At 40.3% G+C, this 20082-nt stretch overlaps 1 protein-coding gene across 2 annotated transcripts in view; it reads right to left on the bottom strand.

Annotated features, from left to right (window-relative positions):
* Window positions 1-20082, bottom strand: part of ptprub (protein tyrosine phosphatase receptor type Ub) — a 166211-nt gene that overhangs the window by 71671 nt on the left and 74458 nt on the right. For both annotated transcript variants that reach the window (XM_083893052.1, XM_083893053.1), the window contains exon 3: window positions 5546-5817. In XM_083893052.1, the coding sequence (XP_083749178.1) occupies window positions 5546-5817 (272 nt within the window). The remainder of the gene's footprint in view (window positions 1-5545; window positions 5818-20082) is intronic.

Below are 20082 nucleotides of genomic sequence, written 5' to 3'. Positions count from 1 at the left end.
AGTCTAACTGAAGGTGTTATTACTCTCTGCTGAAGGAAAGCACTCAATACGAGATTGATTGCTGGTTAATCCTCAGTCTTTTTAGCCATTAGGATAGAAGATTATTAAGGAGGAGACATTTAGAGCATTTGTTTCAATAAACAACCTTCCCAGATTTTTATTGAAAGCCACTTTTCCAATGAAGCCTTCCATATGCCTGTATTTTATTCTAATGAGAGGTTACTTTACTTTCAAATTATAAAAATGCATTGCCCATGCTCCAAGGGGGCAAGGAGTGTAATTTGCAACGTTTTACATCTAATATAAAATGCATTTTAGGAGAAAAAACATTACTTTTACAAGCAGCTATAATGTATACAAATCAGGAGACAATTTATCTGGCTCTATAAACCAAGTCCCTCCATTTACACTCTTGTCAGGAGACACCATTAGAAATAGAGGGTTTTTACTCATCATTATGCAGTCATAGATAAATAACCCCTCTATATATTCATAGACAAAAAGGTCACAGAAGAGAATTTCAATTCTCAATACGAATTGCATGTTATAAGTTCAGACAACAGAAGAGGGAAAAAATTATCCTCCAAGTCTAGAGCTTAAGATTAAAAATAAATAAACGTAAAAGCACCTCCAAAGCTAACTAATTGGAATATTTGATCTTGTTTATACAAAGAAAATCACAGAGCATGAAGACAGTATTACCGTATGAAGGTCACCTCTTTAGCTTTGTCATGTCAACACACCAAACGCGTCTCTTTGCCACTTAGAATTTTGTAATTAATAAATAAAAATATGCATAGTGAATAATTTGAGTACCGGAAGTTTTTTTTTTTGTTTTCCTTCAAGCAGAGCGAGGCTGAAAAAATGTCCACCTGTTTCCAGTCTTCATGCAAAGATACTGTAAACTGGCTCCTGGGTCTTAATTAATCCTGCATGATTTTGGTCTGTTTTATCTCAAAAACAGAATAAAAATAGCTCCGAGTGGTTTCAAGGGAGATTATAGAAACTGGTCACAGCTGACAGTAAACCTGTTGATAACAAGTCCAAATCTGCATGCTCTCTGTGAAGAACATGACGTTGCCAGAACTGCTAACTAGTAGAGGCTGGACCCTGTCACAGTGCCCAACTGTTTGTGTGAGATTCATTATTTTCTTCCTGGACAGCGTGATATATCCGAGCCATGGCTGAGGGACAGCTCTCGGTAGCCTATGGGTCTGTGGCTGCATGCAGTTTTAAAACCAGCACACAAAGATCTGGCCACAAGATTCACAAATAGATGTTTACACTGAACAGGAACTTATTTCTTACAGTTCTGTGTTACTGGGGCAGAGCCATTTTAAGATCACAACTGTTATAAGGCGATAAGGCACGAGTAGAAAATCCCAAATAAACATTAAAGCGGTAACAACTGCAACTGGTAAGCAAACGAGGAGATATACTATTTGATATCAAAATGTGTGGAAAAAGTAATCAAAAACATAAGAAAAGCTATAGTTATAGATACTAAAGGGGGGCAGGTCTCTGGCTCTTGTTGGCAGTCTTACAGAGTTGGATAACATCTTTAATATTTAATAACAAGGTTCTACAGGTATTGCAAACACTTCAACCAATAAGTGGGAGAGAGAAATATGGCGATGTACACCAGAGAAAAATCACAACTTTCAATCGAGACATCTCTCAAGGTGATTTTGCTCTGTGAAGATTTTTCCACCTTAAATCCACTGAACTCCAAATCCCAATTTCACAGCTGTGATAGGAGGATATGGTGTTTATATAATGCTCCTCACCCCCTGACATTAATATAGAAGGTTACCCGATGAAAGAACAACTGAACTTACAGAGGTACTGAGAGTCCTGCATGAATAATATATTACTGAAAATTATATGGAGCAAGTCATTAGATAATTCCTAGTAGTTTTTATATCAGCAGACAGGTGGGCCAGGGTGGTTTTGGTTTGCAGTATATTAATCTAACTCATTTTGCTGTTTTTAATTACATGCCATAGTAACATGTTCGAGACATAAACATTACAACCAGGTATTTCATTGCACCCAAATGTATTTAACCAGCACATTCAGTCTCATCTCACAACTGTGTCTGCAGTGCAATGAGCTACACTGACATTTGCATAGATGTGGAAGCTCTAATATAACCTGAATTCTAATAAGCTGTGATAAATTATGGATTTGAAAACTGTCTCCAAATTGAGGCAAATTGATCTAGATTTATTTTAGCCAAAGATGAGGATAAGAAGTGTCTCTTCTCCAACTCTGCTTCAAAAGAGCATTTAATGAGAGGGTTAATCTGTCTGCCTATCACTTAAAATCCAAAATGATTGGATTAGACTTGCTGTGGAGCGGATAAAACCAAGGCCTGAAAAAAAAAAGAAAAAAGAAAAAAAAAGAAGTCACGCCACAGCTAACATTCTCCAAAGAATTGTTCAAGCTTGTTGTTATTTTTAGAATGTAGTATTTTTTAGAATATACCTTTTACTGCCACTGTTGCTGATTAACAACAAAGAGTTGCAAACAATAAGATTCTAGCAAAATTGCCTTACACCAGTCACAGGTTTCGGTTTTGTTGTTCTAACCATGACATGACCCTCTGCGTATTTCCTCACTGATGGGGGGGGGGGGGCAGTTTTCGGCTGCCGAGCCATGTAAACCGTGGTAGACTTTGTTTGTTCAGCTTTCTTTGCAATTAGAAGCAGCACAAGGTCAAAGTTTTGACGTATTTCCAATCCTAATATGCTGCAAGTAGATTTTTTTCATTAGCGCCAATAGCTTTTTATCAGCTATAAATGTGGATTAAATTGGTAATAAAAAACAAGGCCATCAGCAATTTAGGTTGTTCCACCACAAAGCCACTGTCAATACTGATTTAAATGACAAGCTTATCTCCTTCTACTACACTGTTTGTCCTGTCCTCTCGTCCTCCTCTTAAGCCCATTACAAACCTCCTACTCCTCACCGGAACTGCTCATTGGCAGCCACGGCACATTTCTGACTCACCTATGAGACATCATACTGTGCCAGGATGCTAAGAGGACTGTGGGAAGAAAGAGCACCACTCCAGTGGGGAAGCGGAAGGTAGGACAGGACGAGAGAACAGCTAAGTAAACAGGAAAATGCCTTTGCTCAAGTAAATAGTACTTGAGACAAAGGATAAAACGTGTTATTATTGTATTCATGACTTTGTCTGTCCCGATGTGGGGATAGGACAGAGTATTGGTTAGGGATTTATAACAGGCTCAGCTCTCACTGCATCCATCAGAAACGAATCGCTCTTTTACCAGCAAACTAAATCACTATCAGCTCACTCACTGTTAAACCTTTAGCTTCTGAGCAACAGTTATTTAAGACGTTTAATAAGTGTATTGTAAAAGTAACTGTTCACATTAAAGAAGCCATGGGGATAAAAAAAAAAAAAGAATCAAACATTGAGAAACTGAGTGTTAAGCTGAGATAATGAACTGTTTTAATGGCAGGAGGTTGTTGCCAGCCTGTTTTACAGAGAAGTAAAGCTCGAGAGAAGGTGTAACTGACAGTGAGCTCATGTACTCTGAAAACACAAAGACACAGAAAACGGGTGTAGCTCCAAAACAATCTACAGCTCAACAGGTTGTCATCAACATTTACTGCATATCTTTGTTTATAAACGTATAGATTCTCGCTAATCTGCATGTTTTTGGGAAAGAGAGAACCCACGAGAGATGAAAATGCAAACTCCACACAGCAACTATACCACCGTGTGGCAAAAAACAAAAACACTACTTGGAAACCTCTGAATTGTATACTTCAGGTTTTTTGTTAAGACTAAACTAATATAATTCAAATAACTTAATGTATAAGCTTGATAGAATTTTTCCACACACACACCAATTAACAATAGTGAATTTGAACCGAGATTGAACCGATTACAAGCCCAATTCCTTTCCTCTTTCCCGCCATGGTGCTGGCACTACATTTTCAGAACATTTAGCAAGCTCGGGCTATCTCGGGTTAACCATTTCCCCCTGCGCATACTAATAGTTTCTTAGTCATACCTCCATATTTAATGTGCAGATATGAGTGTGGTATCAAATTCTCCTTGAACCTGTCATCAAAGAGAATGTATATTATGCAAAACATCTCGCTTTTCCTGAAAAAAAAAACACGTCTTTTCAACTCAAACTTAATTACCAACACTAATATTGTCCTGAAATGCAGTAGTTCACTAGTTAAATAAAGCCTGAAACACTTTGAATTTTGTGAATGGATAACGGCAACCAAACGTCCTTCATACGTGTGTTTTTGTGTATACTTTGCAACTTTTCCACAAAATGGTCCCAGCGAGCCTCGCCTCGTCATGGCTCAGTTCTACATGATTTGGTTGGTTTTCCATTACAATAAAGTACCTGCTCAACGTGGGCGGAGTCATCACTGCACGGCTGCATGAAACTGCAGTGACTTCGTTTAATAAGCGACACACACAAACTAGTGACTTACGGTTATTTTCGGTGTCACTGAATCATAAGAACCAGTTAACTTAAAAAAAAATTCACAATCGCAGGCTTTTGGCAGTGCTTTGTTGCTAAATACACCAGACAGAATATTGAGATTTTAGACATTTCTGTGCAAAATGTTAGAGAATAATCCACGTTTTCAGGATTTTTAAGTATTTTTAAATGATCTACATTGTTGATTCTTGTGTCAGACGTCTTGCTCATGCCTTTTCCAGTGACTGGCAATCTGATGACGTGACGCATAGTATCAGCTCAACTCACTTACTACAGGTACTAAAACTGTAGAAAAGTACCAGGTACTATCTCTAATGGAAAAGCAAAATAACCATGACGTGCCATGCCGAGCCAAAGCGATTCGCGCTACAGGAAAAGCGCCATTTTGTTCTGTTGACCTAAGGTAGTTTACTTTCAGCTCATGCGATGTTGGTAGAACAGTGCTAAATGAAAAATATTTATATATTGAAGGTCAGACCTCACAGGGCCAAGGAGATTTTTGATAAAACTGGCAGATCTCAACTTAATTGCTTTTTGACAGCTCTGCAGAGTCTGCATAAAAAAAAATTAATTGGATTATTAGATGAATATCCCTCACGCTCACCAAGTTTCCACATCCACAGTCGATGCCATTCATGGTCTATCTTTTGTTCCTACGCTTTAACATGCCATGGAGTTTGCTGGAGTCGACTGGAAACCCTGCACACAGGCTTCAGTGGGTAAAATCTCTACCAGGGAGAACATGCGAGACCTAGTTTGGGCCCTCGAGCAATAATACAGGCTACATCCATGAGGGAATCAATGCTAATTACACTGCAAATGCAAGTAATTAACACGAGAGTCACCTCCAGGCTAAAATGAGTGGTGATCAACACAGCTTGACTGTGTAATATTTTTCTGCTGTACAAGACATCAGTCAATGGGGCCTGCAAAAAAGAAACCTCTTTTTACCGTTCAACACCTGAAGTGTTTGGCTTTCATTTACACATCATCAGTTGACGACACATCAGACATATTATCATATGAGTTTGAGACAAAGATCATACCTGGTATTCATTAGGCCAGAAGGTGCTGACAGCCAGCTCAACCTGATGCCACTGCTTTCCGTGAGACCCCGATGCGTTCCACACCGGACTACCGATTGGACCGCCATTGACTCGCACGTACGCCCTCAGAGCCCCGGGACTGTGGCCATCGCGGCTATACATGAAGTAGCTTAATTGGACGCAGTGCGTGTCGTTTTCACTCAGCGACTGCAGCAGCAGCTGAGCACGATGACCCACGGCATGCTGGGAGGAGTTCACCAACATATATGATCCTGAAAGGAGGAACAGAATTGCATCAGTTATTCATTCAATATTCAACATCATATCTGGTGTCTTGTTTTCAAGTAACTCTATACACCACATTAACTCAGTAGTATTTGCTTTTTTTTAAGTATGATACTTTCTGATCTGGTCACACAGTAAGAAGGTTACTGGTTCAGGTCCCAGTCCTGGCCTTTCTGTGTAGAGCTTGCAAGTTGGGTTTTTCCCAAGGTACTCGGGTTTCATCCCACATGTCCAAAAGCATACTGCCCACAAGTATATGACTGAATGATTGTCCATCTCTCTATTTGTTGGTGTTGCGATGGACAGCTGACCTGTCAAGGGTGAACCCCACCTTTCACCCGATGGCCAAGCTGGGATTGGCCTCACCACAGCCCTCATGTGGATAAAACAGTAGAGTCTGATCATTTGTTTATTCATGAAATCCTTATCACGATGATCCCTAAGAATGGACGTCACACATAATATGCATCAGAAATAGAAGATATGATTGATTGCAAGAAAAAACTACTACTAAAAAAACATAAAAACATGGATAGGAGATGCATATACTGTGCTTTTTTTGACATGCGGAAAACAGTCATTACATAATTTTGGCAGATCTATTGGCATCTGCAGGTTAGTCATTTTGAGATTTGTGTTAAGAATGATATGAACCCTGATTTGACCATATTTCAACAAGTGTTATCCAGAAAAAGGTTACTGAAAGTAGGTTGATAACAAAAACAGAAATGTTCCCTGTCATAATGAGAAAGACGCAGTTGGTGCTGGCAAAGGCACTGCTTGATGTGAATACAGGAACGAGTGAGATGGCGGTTTTCCATCTACAAGGTGATGCTGGGGTAGAAAATGAGATTTACAAACCTCCCTGAAGCATCCTCTAATCAGGAAAACATAACCCCATTGCCCTTTTCCTAGCATCTGTCCTGCCTTGTGTCTGCGCACGCTAACGTGATTAGCACGCCAACGTTGGGAGACCTTCCTGTGTACTCGCATAATCAAAATTGTCGTTCTTTGTTTACCAAGGTCTTTCTGTTTTCAGTCAGAAATGAACCCAGGAGACAAAATAGTCACAGTCTCGGCGCCAGGTGTCCCGAAGACATTTATGCAGCACCAAATGAAATGGCATATGAATGCTGAATTGCCAGACAGAGAGAGAATTATTCACATCCCACTCAGTCTATACCTCTCATTGAGATACATCCCCGACAATCTCCTTACCTCGTGATCAACTCACTATTCTAACATATTCCCGTGAGTCCAAAAACAAAAGATAACTGGTAGCTCAGTTCACATCCAAAGTGCAAATGGAATAGTCGGTATGTCAGGTGCAGGCATTCCTGTCAGAGTAGTAAAAACAAAAGGGAAGGTAGTATTAAAAAGTCTTTATTCTAATGGTTCATCTTTGAAAGAAGCCAACATGTTTTACCAGAGGTCTTCATGAGGCCTACACAAGTTATAAAAAGTGGCTGTGGTCACGGGACCATTTGTGTTTACTTGTTAATCATGCGAGTAAACACTTGAGTTTACTTAGGTGTGACCAACAATCAAGTGATATTTTTGAGAAGTTCGCAGTAAGTCCAAATTGGGTGTCTTTGCGTTGCAGAATTCACATGATCTGTGTCGTATGGAATGACTGACACAACGTTTTACTGCAGTTAGCATCTTTCATGATGCGTTAGTGCCTCCTTTTTTTCTCTTTCCACTCACGATGTGCCTCGTCTTTCTTTACACATGTCTACTCCCGCTTTTGCATCGACTTTGCATGTACACTATCCATCTATCCATTATCTACCACTTTATCTTCCACCAGAGGGTCGCGGGGAGACGGGAGGTGGATGGTGCTGTGCCTATCTCAGCTGACATTGGGCGAGGGTACACCCTGGACAGTTCGCTAGTCCATCGCAGGGCCACATATAGAGACAAACAACCATTCACTCACACTCTCACACCTAAGGTCAATTTAGAGTGACCACCTAATCCCCATATCGCATGTTTTTGGACTGTGGGAGGAAGCCGGAGAACCCAAAGAAAACCCTCGCGCACACGGGGAGAACATTCAATTTCTTGAAAACTTTTGAAAGGTCCGAAGTTGTCCCAAACGGCGCTCGAACCCAGGAACCGGGGTCTTCTTCCTGCAAAGGCAAGAGTACTAACCACTACACCAACCGTGGGCCCTGCATGTATAGACTAATCATGCAAAAATGTGCATCTCATTTACTGTGAACAAACCAGTATGAGTCCTTCAGGTCTATTTCCTCTTTTAAAGAAAAAACAGGCACCTGATGGAGTCATCCATTCTTTGAAAGCACCACCGCGTCTACTGAGAAAACTCTAATTGCTTTCTGAAGTGCAAATGAGACAAAACATGAAAGATCATAGACCGACTGACTGAATGTTTTACATAATGAGATTAAGATTCAAAACCCAACCTCAAACCCAAGCTATAAAGAAAGTTGGAGTGAGGAAGATCATTATCTAAGGACTAGAATGTGGCCTTTAATGTAAAGCCCAATGGCCCTACACTCCACTGTCAAAAAGCCCTGATTTGTGTCTTGACCTGGGTTGTGGGTCTCAGCACTCTCATTTTGCTTTACTTAATTATCTTTCAGAATCTGTCTCCTCTCCTGCAACCTCCAGGCCCACAGGGGACTAATAAAATAAGAGGAACGTGTTGGAGAGCTGCAACCACACTGTCCTCGCTGCTGGTTACAGCCTGGACGTGTGACCCTGGCTGTATCTATAGAGAACGCCTTTCTGTTGACTCTGCAAGTTACTGTAGACCCAACATGAAGACACCAGAACCCGTCACTCTGCCGCTCTTTTAACCTCCTTTAAAATTCCAATTGAAAAAGGTGAAATCATGTATTTAATAAAATACTGTATCCCAGTCCACACGAAGTAAGAAATGTCTGTGATTTTTTTTATTATTATTATGAATTGAGGTCTTGACACAAAGGGTAGTAAAGGATTGTTCAAGCCGAGTCTTATGTAATGTAAATGAAATGACTCGTTCTACATTTTTTCTTTGTGGTTTATCTATTAAATTATTTTATTCAACAGTTTTCATATATAAAGTGTATCAGTCTTCACTAGACTTATCATTTTCCCCACACAAAAAGTGTCAAATCTAAGCATATCTGTCTTACACTTTACGACATCCCCAGAAACCAACCCTTCAAGTTATGCAGCTCACAGACTGCCAAAAACATGACATTCCTTGTAGCAGAAACAAAATAAGATTACAATAAGATTTATATAAGGATATAAATATATATATATATATATACGTATATAATACATAATTACCACTTATCAGACATGGGGGTGGGGGCAGGAACACGAAGACTGCTATGTACTTATCTCACCGTGTTCCTGCTGTGTTAGTGTGGCATGATGCTGTATTTAAAGGATGATGCTGCACGGAAAGGTTTTTAGAGCAGGGGCAATTTGCTCAGCTTTTTTTTATTATGACTTCAGAGCCACAGCATGATTGTATAACACTGTAAAAGCACAGAACAGTAAATTGCATGGCTGGAAAATGTGGAAATCTGTTAACAAAGTAAAGAAAAATGACCTTGCTTAGATCAGAAAAAACACCTGAGATGCGGTCCACACGTGTACTTCAGTGATGGACCAAATATTAAAGGTAAAATATGTCAATTTAGCTTTGATGGGATGGGGACACAATGAATAACATCTTCAGAAGGCCGTGAAAAAAAAGTCTTTACTTCCCTCCAAGTCATTTTCGAGGAGTACAAGAGGTCAGAGAGCGACTGTGTCGCCGATGCACACAAAGTCTGCACTTTGTACACTCTGAATGGAACCTAGCCTTCAGTATGTCATCGCCATTAAATGCCGACATGTGAGTGGGGGAGTGCTGAAAGTCTACTTCTGTGTTTCTATCAAAAGTAGTTTCAGCTGTACTGTAACAACTTTACTTTTCATACATGTTCCAAAGTCTTTTTAATTGCTAAGCTGAATATTCCACATTTCTTAAAGGTGACAGAGTGGTCCTGTTGCACATAAATGTTAGTTATGGAGGTCTACTTACATATATTTACTTGTTTTTATGGTCAAAAACCTCCTAGTTGCTGTAAACGAGCCGATAGAAATCCTCTTTTCTGACGGTGTTTTTCTGCTGCGAGATTTCAGAGTGAACTTTCACCCCCAGAAGACAGAGTCTTGTGATTGGCCAGTACTATCCAGCACATCCGTTCTCAGAAGCGCAGCTCCCCCCTCTGGAACGGTGAATGCATTGCTCCTCATTATAAAAACATTGTTTTAACAGTGTTTAAAAATAGCTTTGTCGCGACTCCCCGCCGCAGTCCCTTTTATGACTTTAAACCGGAGTCAGAAGACACTGTTGCTCGTGAAACACCTCCACAACAGACGTTATTCTTCTTCTGCGGTTCAATGTACGCAACCGGATGTGCCCGGACTACCGCCCGGAGCAGGAAGATCGGTTGTTCAGGAGAACCGCTGCTTACGTAACTATTACGGGATTTTCAGTGATCTCGTTGAGCCCCGAGATTACAATAAAACACAACGTTCTCAGCAATGGCTGAACTATTTGTTTCGAACCGTCAGGGCTTCATAAACAAGGTAATGACGCAGATACACACCAAAAAAACAGCGTTAATAGGAACTTCCGGTCTAGTTCCGCTTTAATATTTATTCTTAATATTGGTGGTTCTCTCCATTATCCTATTAACATCAAGGTTAAAACATTTTTTCTAAGTCAATCTCCTCCTGAATTATTATCATTGAGCCTATTTGATTGCATTGTTCATATTATCATATAATACTATAATATTCAGTGAATTGAATCTGACAAACCAAAAAAACAACAAAGCTGATGGTGTCCTACGACTTTTGTGCAGCACTGTCTGTGGACTTGAATGATGGTGTTTTGTGCCATTTCAAAAAAGAAATATAAATCTTTAAAATTCACAAACAGACACAGCCAATTTTTCCAAACACTGTAGAGAAATGTTGCAGCAGGTGTAAAAGGCTCAGCCTCAGCTGAACATAAGCTAGTTGATGGTGTTGCTGTGGCAGGATTTAGAATATTGTTTTTCATGTATTTTTAGTAGTGTATTGTTCGTGTCACAGTGCATTGACAATGTTGTATGACATAAAATCCTACCACTATGCCACAATAAATCAGGGTGAGTGTGTGTGTTTGTTTGTCTGGATGCAAGATGCAAAAGTTGCTTTCACAAGAAGGAGAAGTGTAATATCCCTCCAGACAAAAATGTAACTACAGCAATAACACAGGGTCGCGATTACTATAGCTCTCCTTTGGAGAAATTAATGCTTTTAAGGGGAAGAAATGCCAGGATGAGAGCATCTATGTGTATGCCACTCCTGTTGACCTTAAATGAGTTACATGCAGTGATGGGAATAGCGGTTAGTAACGCCGTTACTTTTGTCATTAAGGAGTAATCTAATTGGTTACTCTTCTCATTAATATAATGCCGTTACCGTTACTGCCAAAAATATGTGTCATGTTGCTATATTGAAGGCCGAGCGACAGAGAAATGTCTTCTTCCTCCTTGTCCTTGGTGAGGGTGGGGGCACGAGAAAATCCCAAAAGTGATGACGATTGGCTGAGGTTGAGTAAAATGCAGTAGGGCGGGTGCTTAGTCTGCTTTCTCACGCTGTGCGCAGCAAAGGTGCCCAATAGAAACAGGTCTTGCGAGCCAGAATAAATCTATTTATTATTCATTTTTGGTACATTGCTTTACAAGCATAATTTATCATAATTGAATCATAATTCAAGTTCCAAAACAGTACAGTGTTATTTTTATCAATCCACTCTATAAGCATAGTAATTATAATATCTACAATAATCCATCACATTTTATTGGATGCTAGTCTCCCTTTCCTGTATTGTATTGAGTGTCCATTTCATTATAGTACTCAGATTTATCATAAATATTTGAACATGCAGACAAGTTCAATCAAAGAGTGCAAATTATTTGACAAATATGAGTATTTACTCAATATTTACTTTCTTGGAGAAGTAACTAGAACTGTAACTAGTTAACTAGCCCAACACTGGTTACTGGGCAGCCTGACATTCTCATCCTTGTTTAAATAAGATGCTTGATTACGAGAGGTGGTCTTTTTATTGAGCCACTTAGCTTTAAACTATAAGTTATTATCAAAACATCATCTTTATATGACTTTTTAAAATTCACCTTCATCTGATTCTACTGCTTTTATTGATTCATCCTTTGAATCGGATCGAAAACCTGGTGTTTTATTTCTTATTTAACTTTAATTGCCAATTGTCTTGTTTTATTTTGTTCTCTTTTACTCTGCTTCCTACATTTTTAGTGAAAGGTATATAATGCTAAATAAATGAGGCTAAACTGATTAAACTGTGGTGTGCATGCTCACTGCACACACACACACACACACAAATACACACACAAGCATTTTTCATGAATTATACTCCAAAGCACCATGGAATCTGATAAAGTTGCATCCATCCATCGATGCCCCTCCCAAGGGCAAAAGAACATCCATAACAAGATTAGGAGTGATCCAGCACATCGTAATTCATATAGAGCACCACCGGACTACAACCTGGTCACAGGCTGTAGGTGACACTATCTGTGGCAAGCCACAGCAGATGAGGAGAGGAAGGAAAGACGATAAACAGATGGTACGGTTTGCATTGTGCAGCGTTGATACATTAGTTAAGGTCACAAACGCAGACTCGGTAAAACAAAAAAAAGCATAAATAAAATGACAATTGTTAAATGGTCTACGGCACAATAACAAAACAGGGGGAAACAACATATAGCACAGCAGTCATTTTTATCATTTTACTCTCTCCTGTAAAATTCATAGAGCCTCACTCTCTGTGTAACCCATCCAGCGAACCTCTGTTCCTCTGACAACCAAGGCCAGACTCTCAGCTACACCAGAAAGTAGAGAGACCAAAGGTCTGAATATAATGGGATCAATGGCTATGTAACAGGCTTTGAGCTGCGTCCTTGACACTGCTTGCTGTGCCATTACCACCACTGGTCTGAGCCCCAACCAGCTTTCATCACATCGGCCTTGATGCTCGTCTTTTCACCAGATGCCTTCACTCTGCCCTAATACTCTGGTCTGAGGAGGTCCTGTGGGATTTCAGACTCAATATCTGAGGGGTAGATGCACCCCACCCACCCCACCCCCCAACTGTTTATTTGCTGCCATCTGCAATAACCTGCAGCACAAATAAATAAGTAAATAAAAAAAATAAAGTGTTAAACTGGAGAAAGAGTGAAGCTGTGGCCAACGGCCTTCAGGGTACAATAGTATCATTATTTCCCTGATGTCGGGAGGAAACCTCTGCCGACAAACGTAAAAATGCTCCATCATGCAGTGAAACAAGGAGCTTTCAGAAGGAAACACATAAGTGGCTTGTTGCTTTCATAAAATGTCAATGTGCTAATTAGTAAGAGGCAAATGACAAATAATAATTACGAAATATATCATGAATATATCATTCAAAAAGTTATTATCCTAATGCAATAAGACATTAGAGACCCAATAAACTTACAGCAATCACATGTAATGATGGCGTTCCTATAGCAGGGGCTGAGGCTGACTAAAGGAAAACATTCCCTCGACATACAGCAGTAATTGTCTACTTCCTGAGTGTGAACATGGAGTAACATGGCTTTAAAAAAAAACGTACTTAATGTTCACCAGTCATAAATCATGTAATGTAAGTGTTTAATTTCATAATTTTTTAATTTCATAAACAGTCCCACAACTGCCTGGACCAGCTAATCACAAAGCATTGTGTCATAATTTAGATGGCCTATGCAAGCCAATAATAATTATTGACAAAGGTTCAAGTAGAGAGGTTTTAATTAAAATCGTGCATTTATATACAACTAATGAGGATGACTAACTGATTAATTTTTAATATAGCCAAAAATAGTGTGTTTTTTTCAGCAGTTATGTTTCCCTGAGTGCACACACCTTCCTTCTTCATCTGCGCTGTCACCGAGCTAAGAGCCTTTATGGAGTTTTTAAGCCATGAGACAAATAAACCAAGGCATTTAAAATGTCTTCATCTTTCTTATTCTCCCCTCTTTTTCCCCCCCCCCCCACATGTGGCCACTCATTCGCCTCTCTCCTGGGCAAATCAGGCAGTTGATCCCTAACTGCCTTGAGGACATTTCAAAAGGTCACTGTCGAGAGAGAGAATGTACTGTACCTTTCATTCCCCTCTCTCCCTGGAAAGGAGACAATAACGCTTGCTGACGAGGTCTTATCTTTCTAAAATGCTGGAAGGCACAAGTTTACTTCGACAATGGTACTGCTGCCAGCATCTGTCCTGAGTTGGAAGCAGTACTATTCTCGCTCCCTCTCTCTCATTTCTACCCTGCATGTACCAGACTGGTTCCCAGGGGCAGCAGTAATGGTCTTCTGGCCCTCGACTTGAAGCTATAAAGATCTGCTCTTGGTCAGAATGAGAGGATTGAGATGAAGTTAGAGGGGAACTTGAGGATAAGTTGTTAAGAATGTAGACAAAGGAAAAACAGTAGGGAAAAAGGTTAAGAGTGCCCTGTGGCGGCGGCATGCAGCCTAATTCAATACTGTCCTTTCGGTCACCCATTGGTCTGTTTTTGCATTTAAATCAGGAGGACAATGGAGTCATAAAATGAGGACACAGGGTAACATATGGCTTATGATGCTTTGAGGGCTGGACAGTACACCGAGTTTTTGAACGATACGCCATTAATACTATAAAGCCATGAGAGGAGTCTCCTCCATGAGTTTGGATTCGAAGCGAGCGCAAATATAATATAATAATTGAATATAAATATAATATAATAATATAATGATAATATTATTAAATATAATAATTTTAGTCCTAATCTCTCAGCCTTCTGGAGATTAAACAGATTAAAGCATTATTACTTTTTTAACATATAAATTAACTGATTTTTGGAAACCGATCTTTGCTCTGTGGAAAATCCCAAAGCCAGAGGGGCAGAATATTTTAAAGAACAGAAAATGTCAATGTCTTTTACTGCTTTGAATATTCAAAAGTTGTTGGCAAGAGAGAGAGAGGAGCTGCTTTGATGGATGATGGCAGTGATGATGAAAAATGACATGAACGATAGAGAACAAGTATGACAGAGGTGGAGCTGTGAGTGATAGACGAAGTTTGGGGGGCTGAAAATGAGATTAGGCTCTGCACTTCAGGTAGTGCGTCAGCATGGGAATGGAAAACCTGCCAGTCCCTCCTGACCTGGCTGCTTCATCTGCATGAGTGGAGAGGGTTCATGTGCAGCCAATGTTGATGTTTTTGCTTTTATGAAATCGTGTTGTACTTGTTGTAATTGTTACCAATTTAGAATCTCTTCTGGCATAACTACTGACCTTGTCAGGACCAGTAACTGGTTGAAATTGGGGCTAAGATTTGAATTGCCGTTAGATAAAGGTTAGACATGTAATGGATATGGTTAAGTTTAGGGATAATGTTTTGTTTCAACTGTCTAAATGAATGGAAGTCAGCACAGTGTCCTTAAATAACATGTGTGAACCTAGGTGAGTGTGTGCGAATAGTGTAAATGTCCCTACACTGGAGTTGATGCATTTGACAATTATATTAGGGTGGTTGTATCAAACTCAGTAAACCCCTTCAAATAGTGTGCATAATAGTGCATGAGTCACAAAAATATCAAAGCTCAATCAAGGCCACAACAACCTCCTAAAATCAAATATAAATGGTGAATGATCTGTACTAAGATAACGCTTCATTCTTGATGATGCCCACTCAAAACTGCGTCACACTTCAGTTTTTCCACATCACATCGTTCATAAAGAAACTTGGGGTTAAGCGACTTGCACAGGCGCACAACCAGAACCAGAGATCCAACCCAAGAACTTGGGGTTGAACGATAACCCACTCCACCAATGAGCCGCCACCTCCCCATGTGTATGGAAAAGCTGTTATTTTCATCTTAGTGGGTTGTAGACAAATATGTCTTCTAGATTGTATATATGCACTCCAAGGCATAATAGCTAAGGGGTTCAGGCAGTAGAGCATGTTGTCCACTGTCCTCGAGGAAGTGACTCGATCCCCCAGTCCCCTGCATCCCAGCTTCTGGGGATTCACAAGCCAGTGCAGTCTTATTGTCTTTGCATGGGTCAAATGGATTGATTACATCAGGAAGGACATTACACACAAAAGAAACAATGTCAAATTAAATATGCAGGTGGTCATAAATTGTGTTGACCTCTAACATAACCAGCCAGAGGAAGCCATACAGTCAGACACTTTGTGTATTGAATCAGAAAACTCGGGTTTTAGACACTCTGACATTGAATCATTGCCATTTTGTGTCATCACTGACAGCTGTAATGTTTCACATCTGTAATAAGCATTGCATTATGGGATTTTATACTTCCGCACAGCTGTGCTGCTTCCTCATGCACATAAATACGATGGACACGTTGAAGCCTCTGTTACGTCTGTTAATCCTTTACCAATAAATACATTTCCGGGGTGCTGTTGTCATCTAGTGACACAGATACTGACTATGAATGAACATACTTAATAACAACTGTGCAACCATTATGCACCTTTGGGTGGCCACAAAGGATGTTTTACTCCAGCAATTCTGAACATCTGAATTATATCTGACATTTCAGGAACAAAACTTATGTCAACAAAACCATATGCTATCCCTAATAACTAAATCTCATTTTGGAAATAATAAGCCAATAATAAGCCAAATCAACACTGAAATCAGTCAAGATTAACCAAACAATTTCTTGTGAAGGCATGGGCAAGTAGCACACCAGCTGTCGATCTGAATCACAGCCAAACTGGTGTCTGATGCGGTGTTAAAAATAAATCCTAAAGAAAATCCGTCACACATGGGACCAAATCTTGACCATATTACTGAAATTAGTCAGTCATTAAAAGAGATTGGTTCAACTTAAATGGCCAGAAATGCAAATGAGCAGAATAATTGCAAAATTCTCTTTTAATGCAATCTGGGCTTTCAAAGCCCATAAGATTCTCTCAGTGGGCACAGATTGTGCTGCAAACACTGGGCCATTTACACTCTCACACTTTACAATAAATTGGTTAAACTGAGTGCATCTCGTAGTAAAAAGAAAATGTTGTCCTAAAACTTGTCCATTTCTCGATGTTGCAGCTCACACAATTGAACAAATTCCTCAGGGTGTTCACACTTGATACCCATGCAGGTATCACTTGGAACTCCTTGCTGAGTTTTCAGGCACTTGCTCCCTGTCTTTGTCCATGCACAAACAGCAGCCCTTTGTTACACAGCGAGGACAAGCTCATCCCTAGGGCTCTAAAGTTTGGTCGGGAATATAATCAACCATGTGGTCAGGCTATAAACTCTATCACAAAGAGACAAACTTGATCATCAAGAGCGCTGATTAGTTTCGCCTCCAATTGGTCTTTTAAAAAAAAGTATCTCAACAACAAGCCATGCATCATGATTAGCAACATGGACGAGGAGCCAGCCCACGCTGCTGTTTAGCAGAATGAACATGTCATAAGGCTCATACAGGGTAGCAACACACTGCATTCAGAAAACTGAGAATGGCTTTATAAATGAACTGCAAGGTAATCAAAAGGGAAAGCCATGGAAACAGTGTTTCAACAGCCTTATTTACTATTTTGCTGTGCTGCTATAAGGGAATTTGATGCGTTGCATTTCACATTTTAGACCGTGCAGCTGATGGATGGCTGTGATATGTCAGACTGGTCAGCTGAGAAAAGACAGAGACTGGGGACTCGGATGACGTCGATCCTGAAGCGGCGTCTCTGAAGTGTAGCGGAAATCCATGAACCCCGCCCCTCTAGCACTCAGCAGCACTTTACCAGCCAGTCATCACCCTCAGAGAACACATCACAGTCATCGCCCTCACAGCAGACATGCTTTCTCCCTATAACACAATTAGCCTCAGGCTTTAATAACAGCAAATACAATACTGATAAGTGCTGCACGTCTTTGTGGGGGTCACAGGTCTTTTATACATATATTCATCATGATCAATAGATATAGAACATTTGCTCCATTAGTGAAATACTGTATATGAATCAATTACATTCTTTCGATACATGTATTTAGTCATAAAATTCTGTTAAGGCAAAGTCTGTCATTGAAAAGCTCAAGAAACAAATATCAGATTTTCTTAAAGGTCCTATCACAGATTCACATATTTCTCAACAATCTCAACAGTTTTCATTAGTACCGTGTCTGATTGTGAATGCTACAGCCTAACGCTGAATGATTTGGGATAAATTGCCTGAGCACAATTTTTCTGACTGTATATTGATATATATTATCTTCAAGCTTCAGTTCAATGTGCACTAGAGTTAAAACAAGATGGAGCATTACTACATGACACCTTCAAACTATCAATGACTATGCTTTCATAAGAGAAAGTAACAAGGACGTGTTAATATTTTTTTTTTCTTACATTGAACATAGCACAAATTAGATCATCTAAACTGCAACCGTGGCAATTTCCAAACTGCTTTGCTTCAAACTGCAATTTAAATTTTTCAGTGATTAATTGTTCAGCCCTACTGCTGAGACTATTTTCAAATGTAACTCAGACGCAGCCCCCCAAGCACTTATTCATTTGTAAAGCTCGCCCATTTAGTGTCAACGCAGCATCCAGGCCTTGAGGGCCTCATCCCAGTTAGCTGTTCCCCTGAGCCACGCTGCCTGGACAGAGAGACGAGAAAACACCTCGTCCTCTGCCGTGACAGTGCCACTGGATGTTAAACTGTACGCTGTGCATTTCTTTACCTGCTGAAATACGATACATGTAATGCTCCGAGTGCTGACCTTCCCTGTGAAGAATTCTTGTATTATCTTGGCTTTAGCCTTGACCATATGACTGTAAATAAAGATGCACTGAATGTAGTCTTGCAGTCGCAAAATGAACTACCATTTTGAATGACAACACGTGACTTTTAAAAAACCAGAAAATCACAGTGATCACCTGCGACGAGGGACCTTCTGGACATTACCAGCTGTCGATCACGGTGGTGTCGACTCATATTTGCCATGCATCTTCCTCTAAATGGTATCCTAATTTACAAAACTGACATCGTGTTCTATTTTCAATGCAGGGACGACGAGGCAGATCGACGTTGAGAGCAGAAGACAATCCAGATGAGTTTTCTGATTAGATTTCCATTAGCTCCTTGTTATCAGTGACTGATCCCATTAACATGTCAACATGGCCACATGCCCCTGTGGTAGAACAAGTGGCTTCCAGCGATGGACAGTGTGAGCGGATAATAACACACGCCACATTGCGGTCGTGTGCGTTGACACAGAGCAATGAGCAAGTCGCAATGAATGGCAGTTTTCAAATACTGGCACGCTTCACAATTGTTTTCTTAAAACTTGTAAGATTTTTTATAATATCTAAAGCTCGGCACAAAGTCAACATTGTAGTAAATTTAACTGCATGGCTCCAGGCACACTATATCCCAGGATATTAGAGTCAACAATGATAGAGCAGCATAACAAGCCGTTTAAGCAAAAACAACCGTATGTACAATTTGCTCTTTCTCTCTCGACCACAGTCACACGCGAACACACAAATGTACCTAATCTTGAAATTCATGTCACAGCGGTGTCAACAGATGCAGCTTAAATGGCCTTCAGCATGTTTTTCAGTAATTACTCGGCTTGTTTATAAAAAAAAAAAAAAAGCCTTCACCAGTGCCATCAGCAAAGTTGTCCACCCACACTGCCCCTCCCAAAAGACTTAAGTCCCAGTAAACCCTGCCAGCTTTCTCCCTGGTGCATGCTAGCACAATAACAGCTCTCCAACAATGACAAAGCGCCTCTGCAGCGGCGCAGATTTGTATTGTAGGAGGCACATTGCCATGTGTGCTGACATTGTGCGTGGCATTTGTTCGCTTGTACCCGACTGCGAGAACAGCGTGAACAATGGCTGTGCCGCATGGTGGCGAGAAACTGTATTTAAAGAGACTGCGTTCACTGTGTCAAAGGAGAACTTAAGGGACTGATGGATGGACAGGTGCCAAGCTCAGCCCATGAAGAGGCCACAGTCAAGTGTCAGATAGATAAATCTGGAAAAAGACACTGATAGGCCACAGAGTCATCATAAGGACAGGCAGGCTGAAGCCAAAGGCAGGAGGCTGCACTTCTGTCCATCCCCCAGGTGTAATGTGTCTGTGATTAACTGTCACAGCCCACCCG

The sequence above is a fragment of the Microchirus variegatus genome, assembly GCF_963457635.1.
Source record: "Microchirus variegatus genome assembly, chromosome: 1".
In the NCBI taxonomy this organism is placed as follows: domain Eukaryota; kingdom Metazoa; phylum Chordata; class Actinopteri; order Pleuronectiformes; family Soleidae; genus Microchirus; species Microchirus variegatus.
This window is presented reverse-complemented; position numbering and strand designations above follow the sequence as displayed.